The 18,560-nt window shown below is 54.9% G+C and overlaps 1 protein-coding gene across 1 annotated transcript in view; it reads left to right on the top strand.

Moving 5' to 3' along the window:
* Nucleotides 1-18,560, top strand: part of SCHIP1 (schwannomin interacting protein 1) — an 86,139-nt gene that overhangs the window by 35,578 nt on the left and 32,001 nt on the right. The window contains exons 5-6 of the mRNA XM_040074431.2: nt 13,310-13,480; nt 13,628-13,762. Coding sequence (XP_039930365.1) covers nt 13,310-13,480; nt 13,628-13,762 — 306 coding nt within the window. The remainder of the gene's footprint in view (nt 1-13,309; nt 13,481-13,627; nt 13,763-18,560) is intronic.

The raw sequence follows: 18,560 nt of genomic DNA, 5'->3' as shown, positions 1-18,560 counted from the left end.
TTATTATTTATTATTTTCGTTACCAATAAACTGTTCTCAGACACGATGTTAAACCTCGTCTGGGTTAATTTCGTTCCCGGCTGTTTCTAAAAGAGCTCCTCGCAGTTCCCCGCGGTGGAAATCCCTCCAGGTTGCATCAGGATGCAGCTCCCACCAATGCTGGATTGAGGGATTTGATTTTTTATTTTCCCAGGTGGAATCAGGGATTTTTTGGAATCCCACTACATTCTGAGAGTTCACAATCCCAGAGCTGGCTCCTGCTCCAGCCAAGGACCGCCCATCCCAAAGCGCAGCTTCATGTAGGGAAAACATTTCCAATATTCCCTTCTTTCTAAAATCTGTGAAAAAGGGGGATTTTGTTGGAATCGCTCTGTTCCTATTTTGGATAAACTGGAGCTGCAGGAACCTGGGAATTCCGTGCTGGGATGGCTCGCGGTACTCTTCACCCTTCTCCTCTCAGACACAGCCCAGGGTAGCAACAAGCCCACCTTAAATATGGAAAAGGATCCAGTGGATGATAAACACAAGGAATTGAGGTTGGGAATTCACTGGCTGGAGTTCCCTGCTGCTGGAATGTCGTTTAGCTCAGTAACAGGGCGGGAATTCCAACTTTTCCAGCCCTGATTTGAGCAGAGGGAAGTGTTAGTGATGAGCTTATCCCGCTTCCAATGGAAAGGGGTTTTCCATGGGAAAGAGCGGATTTAGGGATTTGGTCACTGTGGAGCAGCTTCAGGCACCCCAGACTCCAGCTGATCTCCATGAGGAAGGGAAGAGGATCCTCTGGACACTTCATTTCCAGAGTTCGGAGCAAGTCTGGGATGGCCACAAACCGCGAAATTCCAGGGACAAATCCCGGCGGGAGCCACAGGGATGCACCCAGCAGTCACACGGGGAGCAGAGCCCGGCCCGGCCACCGCCCTCAACGCCACCAGGATTTGCCGCCAGAACTCCTTAAAAAGGATAATTCCACGGTTTTTTTTCCCTAGAATTCCCAGCACGTTTTTTTCCTTGCTCCGGGTTTTTCCTTGCGGGGCTGGAAGCCTCCCCGGCATTCCATGCCCAGGCAGGCTGGGAGGTGCTGCCAAAAGCAGGAGCTCCAGCTGGATCCAGCCCTGCTACCCCTGTTCCCAGGGCTTTTCCTGTGCTAATTCCCACCGGGAATGGGCGTGTGAGAGGCTGGAGACGCCGATTTGATCTGGGAAATCCCAGGAATGCTGATGAACGCCTCCAGGGTGGCGTGAGTTTGGAAGCAGTTGGGGGGGGGATAAATAACCCCAAAAGGATAAAAAGTCATGGCATGTTAATAATGCTTGGAATTGTCTGCTGGAGCAGCACGGGAAGAGGGATGAATAATTCAAGGCAGACAGGATTTCCCTGGCAAGGTCGAGGCTTGTGAAGGGGAGGATTTTTGGGAGAGAGCAGCGTCCTGCTTCCCTTGGGAAGAGATCTCCCTCCATCCCGAGGGTTAAGGCGGCTCCGAGGAACCGCCTGGATTTTGGGACGGTCTTTTGGAAGCGGCTCCGGCGGCGGGACACGGAGTCCGGCTGGAATCGCGGATGCCAAAGGAATTCAAAGTGGACTTTTCAACCCCGCGAGCGAATCCCGGAGGGATGGGCAGCGGGAAGGGGAAGGAGGGAGCGCAGCCGTAGCGGGACTCGGGATCCCGACATCCCAATCCCTGGGATTTCTCCCAAAATGCCCTGAAAGGAGCCGGGAGCGGAAGATGAATGTGAGTACCCTGGAGATCGGCTGCCTGCAGCCCGAGCTCGCCTCTCCTGCTCGCTCTGACCTCAGTCCCCTCTGCGGGGAACAATCTGGGGGACAGATCCTTTAAATAATTCCCAAAAAACCTCTCCCGGGCCTCGTTGGAATTGAGGAGGATTTTATAGGCACCGGGGAAGGAGCTGAAGGATAGGGAAGAACCCCGAGGTTTCTGATTCCGGAGCCCAGCCCAGGCTGGATCCACCTCAGCAGCTCACAAAGACATTGATTACTGAGACTTTTATGTATTTATTTGGACATGTATTTGTTTATTTATTAAGACATTTATTTATTTATTAAGACACTAAGGGATAACAACAACAACAACATTATTATTATTATTAATAATAATGTCTTGGCTCCTTCTCCACACCCCAGGCTCCATTCCGAGCTCAGCAGCCAAATATATCCAAGGACTTTATTCTTCTGCAGGAGCAACAGCTCCACCAGCAAATCTTGGATCCTTGGGAGGGATCCTAATGGATCTTAAGTCATTATTTTTTAACCTTAATTTGATTTATTTGATGAATTTTACGGTTTTGTTTCTCAAAGAGGACGTCGAGAGCAGGTGACAAATTCCTTGGAGTGACCTAAAGGGAGTTTAGGGGCTGGGGATTTTACAGGGAATTATTCCAGGAGGCGTTTTAGGCTGGGGGTGTGAGACTCTGCCAGCAGAGCTGTGGATTTCATGGGAATTTGGGATGCTGGGCTGGGATTGTGACTCAGCACCTTCAGCTCAGGGATGGATGTGCTGGGAGGAGGGAGACACAGGCAGGGGCTGGTGTCCAGGAATTCTGTGATCTGGTGGGATGTGCAGCCCCTCTGCAGCCCCTGTGGATCCAGGATCCCTCCCTGGATCCCTTGGGGTGATCCCTGGTTTCAGGAGCTGCTCCAGCCGTGGTTTCCCACCCCTGGGAGGGAAGGGAATGGAAGGAGCTGCTCCATGGATGTGCTGCCCCTCCAGGACACGATCCATCCATAGGGATGGGAACTGGGGACACAGAGCCTGGGGAAGGGGTGTCCGCCCCAGGAACAACCCCCCCTCATCCTCTGGAGATGTTGGGGATCTGTTCCTCACAGGTTTGGACAATTTCCCTGAAATTCCCTGGATTTCAGACTCACCTTGGCTGGGTTTCAAATCCCTGCCTGGGTCAGGTTTTGGGGAGGGTTGGACACTCCGGATGGGGAGGGATTTGGTTTGGGGGCAGAGCAGAGTCAAACTCCAGCACCCTCTCCTGGGATATTCCCAGACCCGCTGGCTCCAGGGAAAAGCAGCTCTGGGATTTCAGGGGTGTCCCAGGTCTGGGTGTCTGGGAATTTGTAGACAGCACCGGGGTGGCTGCAGGGCTCCACCCTCCATCCCTGATCCAGTGCTGCTTTCCAGACATTCCTTTTTCCCTCCCTGGCAGTTATTTTGGGCCAAGTCCTTTCTCCCAGCACTGACATCCTCGATTTTCCCTCATTCCCATAATTAATAACGAACCCTCCGGTGCTAATTGGAGCCCGGCACAGCCTCACCAGCCCCGCTAAGAGGATTATCCACTTTCTGTTTCCCCGACTTCCCATTCCAGGGAGAAATCCAGCAGCACGAGGCCATTCCCAAAGCCCTGGCTGCAATATGAGCTGTAAATCACGGAGCCATGGGAAGAATCATGGAATGCTTCAGGCTGGAAGTGACTTTATATCTCACATTATATATTTATAATGTAGTCTGGGTTGGTTTGGGGAGCTGGCTTTGGGTTTTTCCTTCCATATAATGTGGGATCAGGCTTGATTCCCTGGAAAGCTGCTCCTGGGCCTTATTCCTGCTGCCTGGGCTGTCTGGCAGGGGAATGGGAATGTTGGGTCAATGCAGAATAATCAGAAATGCCCAACCCAGCCACTCTGCAGATGAGCAGCAGCTCCAGGTGGAGTTTGTGCCTTCCAAGGGTCCTGGAAAAGAATCCAGCTGGATTAAACCTCTCCTGAGCTGGGTACATTGGTTTTGGAGGCATCTAAACAGATCTGGTTTGTCTGGATCCTGCAGGGAACTTTGGGAGCCAGGCCCTCCTGAGAGCCGCAGCTGAGCCCAAAAACCCCAAATGTCCCTTAATTCCCATCCCCACCTGGAAACCTCTCTGGGGACAGGATCTGGGGGAGATTCCTCCAGCAATAACCTCTCTCCCCATCCTCCTGATGCTTTTCCTGGCTGCGTCACAGAGCTCCATCAGGGAGCACTGCGAGTTTGTTGGTGCTAATCCCCTTTGTGGCTGGAATCAGGGATCAATCCATGCCCCAGGGGCTGAGATGGGGTTAAAGGAGTGGATTATTGTCACTGTGCCTGGGGCCTGCCAGTGTCCTCTGGGCCCTGCCAGTGTCCCCTGGGCCCTGCCAGTGTCCCCTGGGGGTCTTTCCCAGCTCCAGCTCCCTGTCCCCAGCTTTGGGGAGGAGCTTTGCTAGCTCAGAGCTGGCACTAAGAGCCCCCAACCTGCCCAAAAACCTGGAAACTTTCCCTAATCCAGGAGTGATCCGGGATGTTGTCCCTGTGTGATACTACAGCCCAGCCCCGCTGTGTCCATGTGACACCGGGGAGCAGTGACAGTGACAGTGACATTGCCACAGCTGCAGCTCCAAGGGAGTTACAGCCTGACAGCACCCAGCTATTCCCATTTAAACAGTGCCTGCAGCAGGAATAGGAATGTCCCAGGCCAGGATGGACGGGGCCTGGAGCAGCCTGGACATGGCAGGTGTCCCTGCCATGGCAGGGGTGGGCTGGATGGGATTTGAGGTCCTTCCAACCCAAACCATTCCTGGATTCTATGAAGTTGCAGCACAAGCCCTGTGTCCCACAGCAATTCCCGTGTCCTGCAGCAATTCCCGTGTCCCTTTACCAATTCCCGTGTCCTTTATCAATTTCCGTGTCCTTTATCAATTCCCGTGTCCTTTACCAATTCCTGTGTCCCTTTACCAATTCCTGTGTCCCTTTACCAATTCCCGTGTCCTTTACCAATTCCCGTGTCCTTTACCAATTCCCATGTCCCTTTACCAATTCCCGTGTCTTTTACCAATACTTGTGTCCTTTAGCAATTCCCGTGTCCTTTAGCAATTCCCATGTCCCTTTACCAATTCCCATGTCCTTTACCAATTCCTGTGTCCTTTACCAATTCCCGTGTCCTTTACCAATTCCCATGTCCTTTATCAATTCCCGTGTCCTTTACCAATTCCCGTGTCCTTTACCAATTCCCGTGTCCTTTACCAATTCCCATGTCCCTTTATCAATTCCCGTATCCTTTACCAATTCCCGTGTCCTTTACCAATTCCCGTGTCCCTTTACCAATTCCCGTGTCCTTTATCAATTCCCGTGTCCTTTACCAATTCCTGTGTCCTTTACCAATTCCCATGTCCCTTTACCAATTCCCATGTCCCTTTATCAATTCCCGTGTCCTTTACCAATTCCCGTGTCCTTTACCAATTCCCGTGTCCTTTACCAATTCCCGTGTCCTTTACCAATTCCCGTATCCTTTACCAATTCCCATGCCCTGCAGCAATTCCCATCTCCAGCTCCGATGCTGCGGGCACATCTCCCACCCCAGCAGCTCCCCGGCTGCTCCCCCGGGTGCCACAAGCCCTGGGGGCTCTGCCCATCACTCGGGGCTGCGATGGACCATCCCTGCTGGCAGGAATGGAGAACCAGGGAGAAAGGAACATCCTGAACGCCACCGCGCCTGCGGCAAACTCATTCCCTGGCCAAAGTCTCCCTGGTTGGGATCTGGGGCTGCAAAAGCTGCTTGTGTGAGGCGCTGGGCTGAAAAGAGCAGCGAGAGATGGAACGGAGCAAGACAAAGCCCGAGCAGTTGCTTTCAGCCTAAAATGTAGATTTATGCAGAAAACAAATATCAAGAGCTGCATCTGCTGTGGGTGAAGGACAATTCCTCATCAGGGAGCAGAGCTCGTTCCTCGCTGCTCCATTTGCTGCAGTCACAGATTTTATTTTCCCTGGGTTTGTGTGTCATAAAGGAGTTTGGGGTTTTTTTTGAAGTTGTATTTCTCTTTCTTTGAATATAAATGAGTATAAAAATACTTCCCTGAGCTGGGTGACCGCATTCCTGATGCGGCACATGAGGGATCTCTGGCCATCCGTGTATTTGGGAAAAGCAAGCAGGGAAGAGCCGGGAAAGCCTTCGGATGGTGCAGGGTGTTTGGGGGGATAACAGGGATGGCCTTCCCGGTTTTCCCTGAGTGCAGCCTGCATCCCAAGGGACGGAGGAGGGAAAGCTTTCCCGCAGCAGTTCCCCCCTCCCAGGTGGCTGTTCCACACTCGTCTGTTTTGGAGAGCAATTCTGGAGTGCCTGAAAGGAATCTGTGCCTGTGCAGCTGCGCTTGTGCCTCCCTTCGCTGCCCCTCTGGGCTCCTGCGCTGCTCCTCGGCTTCCTCAGAGAGCAAATCCTGGGAGGAGCAGCTGGGAAAGGGAATCAGCCTGGAGAAAAGGGGGATCAGGGGGAACCTGTGGCTCTGCACAGCTCCCTGACAGGAGGGGACAGCCAGGGTGATCAGGCTCTGCTCCCAGGAACAGGGACAGCAGGAGAGGGAACGGCCTCAGGCTGGGCCAGGGGAGGAAATCAGCAGGAATTTCCTCATGCAAAGGTTCTTAAACACTGGAAGGGGCTCCCAGGGAGGTTTGGAGCCCCCATCCCTGGAGGTGTCCAAGGAATTCCTGGATGTGGCACTCAGTGCTCTGGGCTGGGGACAATGTAGGGATCAGGCCCGGCTTGGATGATCTTGGAGGTCTTTTCCAACCTAAAGAATTCCATGATTCTGTGACTTTGGGGCTGCCCCATGGATGCAGCACCCCAGCTTTGGGGGATAACTGCTGGGAGATGCTCGGGGAGGCCACCAGGAATGGGTCAGGGGTCACAGAGATATCTTCCCCAAACCAGCTCTGGGAATCCCAGCATCCTTAAGGAAAAGGAATTCCAGAATCATTAACAAAAAGGAATCCCAGAATCATTAACAAAAAATATTCCCAGAATCATTAACAAAAAGGAATCCGAGAATCATTAACAGAAAACATTCCCAGAATCACGAAGGAAAAAGAATCCCAGAATCATGAAGGAAAAGGGATCCCAGAATCAATAAGGTTGGAAAAGCCCTCCCAGCCCGTCAAATCCAACATTTTCATCCCCCAGAGCAGGAGGGCAGCCAGGGAAACTCACACACACATCCAGGGCATGCCGTGGGCGTCCCGGGACCGTCCCACACCCCGGAGAAGGCAGCGCGGGGAGTTTGGGCCCGGCGCTGAGATTTAGGATAAAACCCAGGAGTTAAACCCAGAGCAGCTTGCTCCGAGCCCGATTACTGAGCCGTGCTGCTCCTTGGAAGGGCTGGTTGAGGATCTCAGGAAGGAGGAGGGCACAGCAAAGCTGCAGCATTCCCTGCAGCAGGGCTGGACCTCATCCAGGTGGGAACAGCATCCTGAAGGTGCTGCAAAGGAGAATTGTCCCTGACGGGACCCGGGAATCAGCACCAGCTGTTGGCTCAAAATCCGCTGGAAACGCAGCGGATTGCTGGGATTTGATCCCACCCTTTGAGGCAGGAATTGCTTTTGCAGCCGGGATTGCACCTTCCCCTCTCCCGGTTCGCTCTGTGCCAGGCTCCGGCGGCTTTAGGCTGGGATTAATGACCCGTAACCTGACTCAACGCCGGGTCGCGGATCGTGGGAGGAATATCCAAACTTTATTTCTCCAAACCACTTTCTGTGCCTCTCCTCCAGCTGATTTGCACAAAAGAAATGATTCACTGTAAAATATTTACGGTCCCTCAAAATTCACGATCCTCAGCCCTAAGTCAGGCAGCGAGCTGGATCGTCCAGGATGCAACAAAAGCTTGGGGGAAATTCCTGAACGCTGGTTTTGCTCCGAACATTCCCGGCTCCGGGCAGGTGGGGTGAATCCCCCTGGATCCTGCTGGAGCTGAGCACGCTCCTCCCTGATTCTGCTGGATTCCAGCCCCTGCCGGTGACAACCAGAGGCCCCCAAGGTGATTAACACACCCCTTAATTAAGATGAGATTTCCTTTAGGGGCTGATTCCTCTCTGATCCAAAGGATCGGGAGGAATTTTGGGGGAGAGACGCCGCAAAAGCTTCTGTGCAGACGCTGGAATTCGGGAGTGAATGCATTTAGAGGAAGCAACACAAATATTAAGATTCAGCGGGGCTCTGTGGATTCACGAATTTGAAATATTCCAGCTATTTCCCTGCTCGCATTCCTTCCCCACGTGCCTTCCACAGCACTTTATTAAAGGGCATTTTTTTTTTCCCCTGGCCTTGATGATTACACTGAATTGCAGAGGCTGTTGGACAGATAAGGAGATTCCTTTTGTTTACTCCAAGGATTTTGCTGGCTCTCCTGTGCTTCTGGACTGGGACAGGCACAGGGGAAGCAGCTCCACCCCTGGGATTGTTTCAGGCCAGGTTGGACAGGGCTGGGAGCAATCTGGGATAGGGGAAAGTGCTCCTGCCCATGGATGGAGGGTGGGATGAGCGTTAAGGTCCTTTCCAACCCATTCCATGATTTTCTGCTTCATCCCAGAGTAGGTAATTTAGAGGAAAACCAGTCTGGGCAGGAGCAGCCCTCTCATCCTCCAGTTTTTCCAAAGGAAAGGAGACAACGTGGACTTTGTGGGTGTTTTAGGATGTGGGGGAAACTTCTGGGAGTCAGGGAAGCCCTGGCAGAGGTGGAGCCACCCCAGCAGACATCAAATCCCAGTTTGGGGAACTGGGCGCTGCCAGAGCCCAGGATGCTGAGCACGGCCTGAGAGGGACTCGTTTTGGGGTGCTGCCCTCGTCCCTGTCCTGCACCGCTGTCCCCTCCCTGCTGTGCCACCAGGAGAGCTCTGGTGGCAGTGCCATCACCGAGCCCTGCTGGCACTCCCCTCCCCCTCACCCCCCCTCTAAATTAAGCAAAGGATTAATTGGCTAAACTTAATTGGCTAAATTTAAAGAGTTAAACCTGCAGATCCAAGCGGTCCAAGAGGGTTTTGGCCAGGAGTGCTGTGTTTGGCAGCCCGGTGCCCTCCCCGGGCAGGATGCAGCATTCCAGAGGGGAATGCAGCTGCATGGATCCCATCCCTGCACCCCGAGCAGCTGCAGGTGAGTCCCCACCGTGTCTGTTGGAAATTAATTTGCCTTAATTTGGCGTTTGGTTTGTTGCTGCAACCACAGGGATGCACAGGGCTGGAAAATCCAGAACAGTGCTGTGTCCCTGTGCTCCTAATCCCAAAGGCAGGGACTGGGATAATCCACACTGGGAATGCACAGGGACTGCAGGATGTTACTGGGATTTGTGGAGAGGGGACAACTTTTCTGTACGGATAAACTGCAGAATATCCCACTCTGGCAGAAGATTTATCCCAGAATCAGCAGATCATAGAATTCCAGAATGGGTTGTGTTGGAAAGGACCTTAAAGCTCCCCTGGGCAGGGGCACCTTCCACTGTCCCAGGTGAACTCTGACAGCTTTTCTCCTGCCCATGGAATCAACAAAAGCCAGGAATGATCACAGTGGGGTTGCTGCAGGAAAAGGAAACGTGCCCTGATCTCGGTGCAGTCCTTTTCCTTTCAGGAAAGGGAAATTCTTTGTGTCCAGAGGAAACTTCCCTTTCCTACTTTATCCCGGGGGTATTTTTATCCCAGCATCATTTCCCTGGCAAATCCCACCTGGGCAGGGACAATGCTCAGCTCTGTGTGGGAGTCAGTTCAAGAAAAAAAAAAACCAAAAAACCAATTTTTAAAATAAAAACACAAATTGAGAGCTCTGGGTGGACATGAGGGTGTTGGGACAAAGATCCAGCTGGCAGAAATGCTCCCGTGTTTAGGGATTTGTGGTGTTTTAAGGGTGGTTGTGACTACCCTGCCTTCCTCCTTCTCTGACCCAAAAACTTCTGCAATTTGGCGGGAAGAACCACAAGGAACCCATTTCAGAATGGGGTTACAGCAGCGCCAAAAGAGAAAAATCGAATCCATTTCATAGCTCGCGATAATCAGCAAATTGCCTTTTAAACCAGCACCAGGAAAAGAAGGAGAATCTTATTTTTGTGATGCATTTCTGCCTCGGAATCAACCCCGCAAGCCTTGCTTGTGTTCAGCCTCCTTTGTGCTTTGAATAAAAGAGCCGAAAACCAGATTCTTTCATCTCCAAGGGTTTGTGCTCACACCCTTGGAAATTCCCACAAATCCCAGGTTTTCCACGGTGTTGGGAAAGGGTTTGTGAAAGAGAGAAATGCCGTTTGTGTTTGGAACATAATTCCCCGTGTATAATTAGAAGTGGGGAGGGTTTACTATGAGGTTAAAAATGATTGGATCTGTCTGAAGTGGGGGGAAAAAAAATAAAAGGGAAACTTGGAAAAATCACGTGGATGAGGCGATAAACCTTGTAAGAGAACAAATTTGTCTGAGGACAGGGCAGCAGGGGAGGGATTTGCAGGGACTGGCGCCTTAAAGCACGGACTGAATGAAGGCTGAAACAGCTTGATCCCGCCAAAATAGGAAAATTGGGAACGGCAAGCGCCTGCCACTCGTTTCGTGCCACTCCAGATGTCCACACTGGGAAATTCAGGGAGAGGGGAAGCGCTCCTGTCCTCCACAAAACCTTATCAGTGGCGTTGAAGGAAAGCAACTTCCCCAGAGAGGATCCTGTAAATCAAACTTTCCACAGGCAGCTCCTCCTTTGCTCAGCGGAAAAAAAATTCCTTCTGAGGCTGGTGGTGACGTTAGAGCAGCCCCAAATAAAGAATTGCAGCATGCAAATGGTGTCAAATGCCACCCCCTCCTAACCCTGTGGTGAAACCTTCCCCCCATGCAATTCATCTCCAGGATTTTGGCTCCTTCCTGCCATTTGCTGGGAATATTTTTAAAACTGCACATTGCAGTTCCTGGTTTTGTGGATGTTTCAGCCACCAGGCAGCCTGGGAGGGAAGCGGGGATCAGATGGGAAGAGGGAGGGATCCGGCTGCTCCTGGGGCTCAGGAGAGAAAATTGGGATAATCCGGGCTGAGCACCTGGAGGAGACACCTCAAGGGAAAGGTTAATCCCAAATAAACCCTGTGATATTCCCCGTGCATCCCAGCCCCTTCATCCCTCTGAAGCTCTGCCTGGGAGTCAGAGTCTCCTGCAGAAAACCTGGAGAGGGATTTTCAACCAGGGCATGTAGTGGCAGAGCAAGGGGGAACGGCTTCCCACTGCCACAGGGATGTTGGGAAGGAATTATTCCCTGCAAGGGTGGGGAGGGGCTGGGCTGGAATTCCCAGAGCAGCTGTGGCTGCCCCTGGATCCCTGGCAGTGCCCAAGGCCAGGCTGGACAGGGTTTGGAGCAGCCTGGGACAGTGGGAGGTGTCCCTGCCGTGGCAGGGGTGGGGACAAGATGAGTTTAAAGTTCCTTTCCAGCCCAAACCTTTCCATGAGCCTGTGATCCCCACCCCACAGGGAGAAGAGGGGATGACTCCAAGACACTGAAACCTTCCAGCCCCAGCCCGTGCCCTGTTCCCGATGTTTTTCCCATCTGATCTTGGCGGGGTTTGGTGCTCCCAGAACTGCTAGGATGTCCCTCCACGGTCACTGCTGCCCAGGAGGGGATGTGGAGTCAGGCCTGGCACAGGAGCCTCCCTTCCCTTCCCTTCCCTTCCCTTCCCTTCCCTTCCCTTCCCTTCCCTTCCCTTCCCTTCCCTTCCCTTCCCTTCCCTTCCCTTCCCTTCCCTTCCCTTCCCTTCCCTTCCCTTCCCTTCCCTTCCCTTCCCTTCCCTTCCCTTCCCTTCCCTGGGCATTTGTAACGCCCCGTGCTGCTTTTGGGCTCCAGGGAATTCTCTGCCGGTGGCTGGGGCAGGCTGGGATCATGTTTTGGATTTGTGCTGAAGTCAGAGCTGACACCACGGAGACGTTTAGATTCTCGCTGGGTGACCACAAGGATGTTTCTCACACAAAACCCCGCCACAAAATCAGCTCCTAACCCAGTGCAGTGTTTCAGTATCACTCTAATTAAGAGTTGCTGGTTCTCCCCTGGCCCTGAACTCCCCCCTCCTTATCCAGAGGGTGGGGATTGCGGGGAGCAGAGGGCAGCTGGGTGCTGCCACATCCCCCAAAGCCCGTGTGGAAGCTCCTGATCCGCGTGGTGGATGCTCCCCACGTTGCCTTCCAAGGTCTCCTCGCCGTGGATTTGGGAATGGGAACACTCGAGTGTTAAACTTGGCTTCGGTGACCCAGAATGCAGAAACTAGATTGGTTTTTTTTAGCGGAGTTATTTATAGGTGACTCTTAACGAGTTACTTTAAATTACTTTTAAAGAAGGCAGGAAAGGGAGAGGGTGGGAGCAGGGGTGGGTGTCCCGTGGTCCCTCGGGCCGTGGGAGGGAGGGTGGCACTCGCTGTGGCTCCCTGCAGTCACCCACAGCCCCACACGGAGATGGTGCCACCCCCTCGCCAAACCCAGTCAGGAAATCATGGAATGGTTTGGGTTGGAAAAAGCCCATCCAGTGCCACCCCTGCCATGGCAGGGACATCTCCCACTGCCCCAGGTGGATCCAAGCTCTGTCCATCCTGGCCTTGGGCACTGCCAGGCATCCAGGGGCAGCCACAGCTGCTCTGGGAATTCCATCTCAGCCCCTCCTCACCCTCACAGCCAGAAATTCCTTCCCAATCTCCCATCCAGGGCTGCCCTCTGGCAGTGGGAGCCATTCCCTGTGTCCTGTCCTTGTCCCCAGTCCCTCTCCAGCTCTCCTGGAGCCCCTTCAGGCCCTGGAATTATCTCTGAGCTTTCCCTGGAGCCTTCTCCTCTCCAGGTGAACATTCCCAGCTCTCCCAGCCTGGCTCCAGAGGGGCCCTGGAGCAGCTCCGTGGCCTCCTCTGGGCTCTCTCCAGCAGCTCCAGGTCCCTGCGGTGCTGGGCTCAGATCTGGGGCAGCTCTGCAGGTGGGGTCTCACCTGAGCGGGGCAGAACCCCCATCCCCGCTGCCCACGCCGCGGGATCAGCCAGCACCGGCGGGATTTTGGGGCTGTCAGTGCCTGTGACCGGGCCAGGCTGAGCTTCCCTTCCACCAACACCCCCAAACCCTTTCCCTCCGGGCTGATCCGATCCATCCTCTGGATTGACACTTGGGATCGCTTGGCACCGTCCCCATCCAACAACTGTGGAAATAAAGAATAACAATATATATATATATTTTTAATAACAACAACCAAAAAAACCCCGTTACAACACCTACCACGGCAACATTAGCTAACACCCTAGTTCCAGTAATAATAATAACAAACAAACAAAAAAAAAGAGAGATGAATAAAGGCAAGAGAAGAACGATTCAATAAACCACCGAGAAGGCGGCGGTTTCAGCCCGTCGGAGCGGCGTTTCCCGCAGCTCCCGAGCGGCGGAGCCGGAGCCCGGCCCCGCTCCGCCCCGCCCGCCCCGCCCGGGGCCGGCGGCAGCTCCGGAGCGCGGGGGCGGCCCCGGGCCGGCCTTTCCCGTGCCCGCCGGGCTGCCGAGCTCCGGGCATCCCTGACGCGCCCGCCCTCCGCTTCTCTCCGGCAGGATTCCCGGGAGGATGGCATGGATTTAGGCAGCGACGCCGGCAGCGGCCGCTCCGGCTCGGAATCCAACTCCAGCAAAGCCACGCCGTGCTCGGAGGGCAAGTCCTCGCCGTCCGCCGGCAGCCTGGACCTGGCGGCGCTGGACGACTCGGAGGAGGAGGAGGAGGAGGAGGAGGAGGAAGAGGAGGAGGAGGAGGAGGAGGACGGGGGCTCCCCGCCGTCCCCGCCGCTCCGCCCGGCCGCCCATGGGCTCCGCCGCGGCCCCGCGGCCGCCGCTGCCCGGCGCTGCCCCCGCCCGCGGCCCCCGCCCCGCTCCGAGGGGCGCCGGAGCGCAGGGGCGCGGCCCCCCCGGGACCCGCAGCCCCCGGCCATGGACTGGGCGGCCCTGGAGAGGCACCTGGCCGGGCTGCAGTGCCGGGAGCAGGAGCGCAAGGCGCGGGCCGGCCCCGCCTCGGTGAGTGCGGAGCGCCGCGGGGGGAGCGGCGCCGCGGGCTGCGGTCCGGGGGGATGGTGCCGGGGATGGAGGGTCCGGCACGGGGATGTGGAGGTGATGGGGAGAGGCCGGAGGAGGCCACGGAGGTAATCCAAGGGCCGGAACCCCTCTGGAGCTAGGCTGGGGGAGCTGGGAATGTTCACCTGGAGAGGAGAAGGATCCAGGGAGAGCTCAGAGATAATGCCAGAGCCTGAAGGGGCTCCAGGAGAGCGAGAGAGGGACTGAGGACAAGGGATGGAGGGACCGGACACAGGGAATGGCTCTGAGCTGCAGGATGGTAGATTTAGATGAGGTTTTGGGCAGGAATTGTTCCCTGGCAGGGTGTTGAGGCCCTGGCACAGGGTGCCCAGAGCAGCTGTGGCTGCCCCTGGATCCCTGGCAGTGCCCAAGGCCAGGCTGGACACTGGGGCTTGGATCCACCTGGGACAGTGGGAGGTGTCCCTGCCATGGCAGGGATTGAGATGAGTTTCCAGGTCCCTTCCATCCCAAACCATTCCACGATTCTCCGACTTCCCCGGAGCATCTTTGGGCACTGCTGGTGCTGTTCCCTGCAGCTCCAGGGATGTGGCAGGGGCTGGTGTCCAGGTGTCCAGGTGCCACCACCGGGCTGTCTCAGAGCTGCGTCCCCTTGGAGAGGCCAAGGAACATCAGCTTTTCCCAGGCTGGAGCTGTGTGCCCTCCTTTCCCAAGGGGAAGAACCTTCCCAAGGCCCTGGTGTCCGTCAGACTGAACCCCCCAGCGCTGCTTTACACAAATCCCGCTATTGAGGTGCTGTGGGAATTGCACAGAACTTCTGAGCTGCAGCGATGTGAGAGGAACGAGCGCTGCAGACACGCCGCTGACACGGCAGGGCTGAGGCTCTTCCATAATGGATGAATTCCAAAGGAATCCACCAAAGCTCCCCTGGAAGCTCTGCAGGAGCCTTTGGATGGCTGAGAGACGCCGTGTGCCTCCCCAGCCGTTCCCCGTGGCCTTGCCTCTGGCACACATGATTTTTTTTTTTTTTTATTTCCCCCATGATTTTTTTTGTTGTTGTTCCAAAGGCATCCCGTGCCCTAACTTCCTGTGAAGTCACCTCGCTGGGGAGGTGGGGATTTCCCCCCCGAATCCTCGAATTACAACTAATTGGTGACAAATCTGGGTGGGTGCTGGGCAGGATGAGTAAGCTGAGGGATGAGTGGGACTGCAGCCATGCAGGAACGCTTTTTTCCCAGAGTCTGAACACCGGAGCCTCAGTGCCTTGAGGAGCTGACAGGTAACAGCTTTAATTACAGTCATTTGTGCGGGAGCTCAGCCTGAAAAAAGGGGGAAAAAAACCAAAACCCAAAAAACACCTCATTTTTGTGGTTTGGGGGCTGATCTCTGCAGCATTATCTGATCAGCTCTGCTGGCACTGCTGGAAACTCTTTGCCTCCAGGCATGAGTTTAACCAGGTGAGCTGTCACCTAAGGAATTCTGCCCCTGTCAGGATTTTCCTCCTCCTGGCTCCCATTCCCTCCTGCAGGCACAGAGGCTCTGGAAGGAGTTCAGGCTGCCTCACGCCCTGACTTGTCCCGTGGAGAGCTGGGCAACGTTGGAGCTTGTGCTGAGCAGATCCGGGGCTGGAAGGAGCCTGGATGGACACCCAGAGCTGGGCATGGAGGAGCCCAGGGCACGGAGAGCGTCTCCCATGGGTGGGGCTGACTCCCAGGAGCTGGAGTCTGCCTCTCTGCAGATTTCCCACTGCTGGTGACCCTGGAGAGACTTTTCTCCTCTCCCCAGCTGTCCTGGAGGCACCTTTGCTCCAGGATTCCCCTTCCCTTGGCTCCCAGGGATGAGGAGGAGGAGGAGGAGGTGTTCCAGCTCTGCTCCTTCCACTCCCCACCGGGATCAAAGTGCTGCTGGGAAGGGACATTTGTCCTCCTGGCTGGCTGGGAAGGGGTGTTTGATGTCCCCGTGTCACCTCCTGCCCCTCCCTGGCCGTGTCTGTGAGCACCCAGCGTGTCCCACGAGCTGCGTGGACCCAAAAAACCTTCAAGGCTGAACCGGCCTGAAGTGAAAATCCCTCCTTTTTATTTTTGTTCTCCCTGCCCTTGACATTTCCCTGCGGTTCAGTGTTTATAACAAACCCTTGCCTTGCCCTGCTGGAAGCCCAAGTGTTTGTAAACACGGGAATCGTGGAGAGGAGGCAGCCAGGGAGCAAATTCAGGGAAATGGCCTGGATTGCTCCGAGGTATCCTGCAGGATACCTCAGGAAAAGGGGAATTTCAGTGGGATAGGCCTCGGCTGGGGTGGGGAATCAGGGTGCAGTGTGAAAGCAGCTTGGAGTGGAGCTGTTTCCTCGGCTGCTTGCTGTTCCCAGGAACCCGGAGAGATGTTTCATTGAGATGGTTTTTATGGAGATGATTTGTTTAGGTTATTAAAATTGAGTGGTTTCTGCTGTCAGGACCCGATTTGCTGGGGGTTTCCGTGCCCCAGGTGAAGGCAGGGCAGGGCTCACCCCAGGGGGACAGGAGTGACCTCAGCTTTGCTGCTCCCCGGGGCTCTGCTCCTCTCCATCCCGTCCCTGCCTGCTCCATCCCTCCTCCCTGGCCCTGCCTGAGCATCCCAGCCCGGATTCAGGGATCTCTGCTGATCCCCAGCGCTGTGCCGTGCCCTCAGCCCGCCCTGACTGTGCTGGGGGACGTGGGCCATGCTGGAGTCACAGGAGGAGGAAATTCCCACTCCTAAGGAAGCTCTTCCACGGTTTTAGGAGGTTTTCCCAGCCAGGAGGATCTGGGCTGGGTTGGGAATGCTGCAGCTGGATTAAAGGAAGGGTTTCAATGACGAGGGACCTTTGGTCACATCCGCAGAGCAGAGATGTGCCCCGAGCTGCTGGAAAGGCTGGAAGAGGGAATGTGAATGGCATTAATGGCATGGAAGGGCTCCTGTTCAGCTTCCAGGTGGGATTACCTGGCACAGATGGGATGTGAGGGCCAAGGCTGCTCCCTCAGGGTGCCTGAGAAGCTCCTGCCAGGAAATTTGGGAAGGATTTGGCAACTTCTGCTTGGCACTGGCAGCCCCAGCGCCGAGAGGAGCAGAGGCCCAGCGGGGTGGGATGGCCATGGATGTGTCCACCCTGGATATTCCATATCCATGGGCTGGAATGTCCCCAGCTCCCTGACGCCCTCGGGGAGGGTCCCTGTGGGCCGGGAGGGCGGATGCTGTCCAGAAATGGAGAATATTCCTGCCTTTCTCCCCTAAAAGGGTGAAATGACTGTTTTTGGGCCTGGACTGAGGGGATGAGGTCCCTCCAAGCCTGATGGGCTGTGTCAGGTGACCCTTGAGTTTTCTGGACTCCGCCTAAGAGGAGAAACCTCTTTCCTGAAGGCACTTGGTGCTCGGCAGGTTCACTGTGGAGATGCTTGGCTCAATCTCCTCGCCCAGCTGCAGGAAGCCGCTCCCTCCCTTTCTTTTTTTTTAATTTTTTTTTCATTTTTCCTCCTTTCCTCAACTCCTGGCTGCGTCCAGAGCGGTACCAAATGTGCCACGGGATGATTTACGGCCCTCAGGAGCCACGGAGGTGCCGGGGAAGCGGCGAGGCTCCGCTCGCCGTGCCTCTAATGGCTCGAATCGAATCCAAATCAGCCTTTTAATGGCTTTAATATTCCTCCCATCGCCTCTCCGAGGATAATTGCAATCAACAGGCTGGATTGGCCGGGAAGGATAGCTGCGAATTCCGGAGTCAATTAAAGAAACACCGGCAGGAGGGGAGGTGGCTCAGGCAGTCTGGGCTGTCACAGGCCAGGGAGGGAGGGATGGAATTGCCTGAGGAATTTTGCTGCCCACGGGGTTTAGCGCAGGCAGTGCTGCTAAAAGCTCGTCCCCTCAGCTTCCAGGACTTCTGCAGGAGCTTTCTGGATGGGGAAGGACGTGCTGGAGTCTCTATTTTGTCTTTTCACGCCTGGAATATTCCTGCCTGTGCTGTGAAGCGGATCGGTGCCGGTTATCCCGTCCCTGTGGCGCTGCATCCCAGGAGTCACACATTTGTCCAGACACTTGGGCTCCTGCATTCCCGGTGTTTTGGGAAGTTAAATTTGTGTCCTTCAGGCTGCTGTGGTCCTCCGGGCTGTCCTGAGGTGGGCATGGTGCTCCTGCTTCCCTCGGAGCTGCCCCATCGGAGCGACCCTGAAAGGCAGCAAAGAGCATCCAGATCCTGAACTCTCCTTGGGGAGGGTGGGAGAGCTTCAGGTCTGCCTCTGAGAGCAGCTGGAAACCTCCTGGAGGCGTTGAAAAAGGGTGGAAGCGGCACCTGGGGACGTGTTTTATCAGTGGAGACTGGATTGGATTCGTTTTTGGATTGGATGGCCTTAGAGGGTTTTTCCAATCGTAATGATTCCGTGAAAAGGCTTCAGGGTTAACCCAGGATATTCCAGAAGCTGCAGGATAAATTCAGCACAGACTGTGTGAATATCTCTCTCTTGCCTGTGTCTCTCTGAAAATTTGAAACTAATTCAAAGCATGGGCTAAAATCCTGGAATCATTTCATAACTGGCCATGGGCAGGGATCTGATTTTCATGGATCAGAGCAGCCAGAATGGAAGGAGGAATGTATGGACCAGCTTGGGGAGAGGGAGGAGAGCAATGGAGCCAACAGGTGCTTGTTCAGGCCATGGGGGAGTGTTGGTGGAGCAGGATTTTCAGGAATGTGAGCTGGGATCAAGCCCAGACCTTTGGTGTGAAGCCTTGATCCACCTTGGAGCGCTGACCCGAACATTCAGGGAGCAAATATTAGTTGGAG

The sequence above is a fragment of the Hirundo rustica genome, chromosome 10 (assembly GCF_015227805.2).
Source record: "Hirundo rustica isolate bHirRus1 chromosome 10, bHirRus1.pri.v3, whole genome shotgun sequence".
Lineage (NCBI taxonomy): Eukaryota > Metazoa > Chordata > Aves > Passeriformes > Hirundinidae > Hirundo > Hirundo rustica.
The sequence above is the reverse complement of the archived record's forward strand: the minus strand, read 5'-3'. Positions and strand labels throughout refer to the sequence as shown.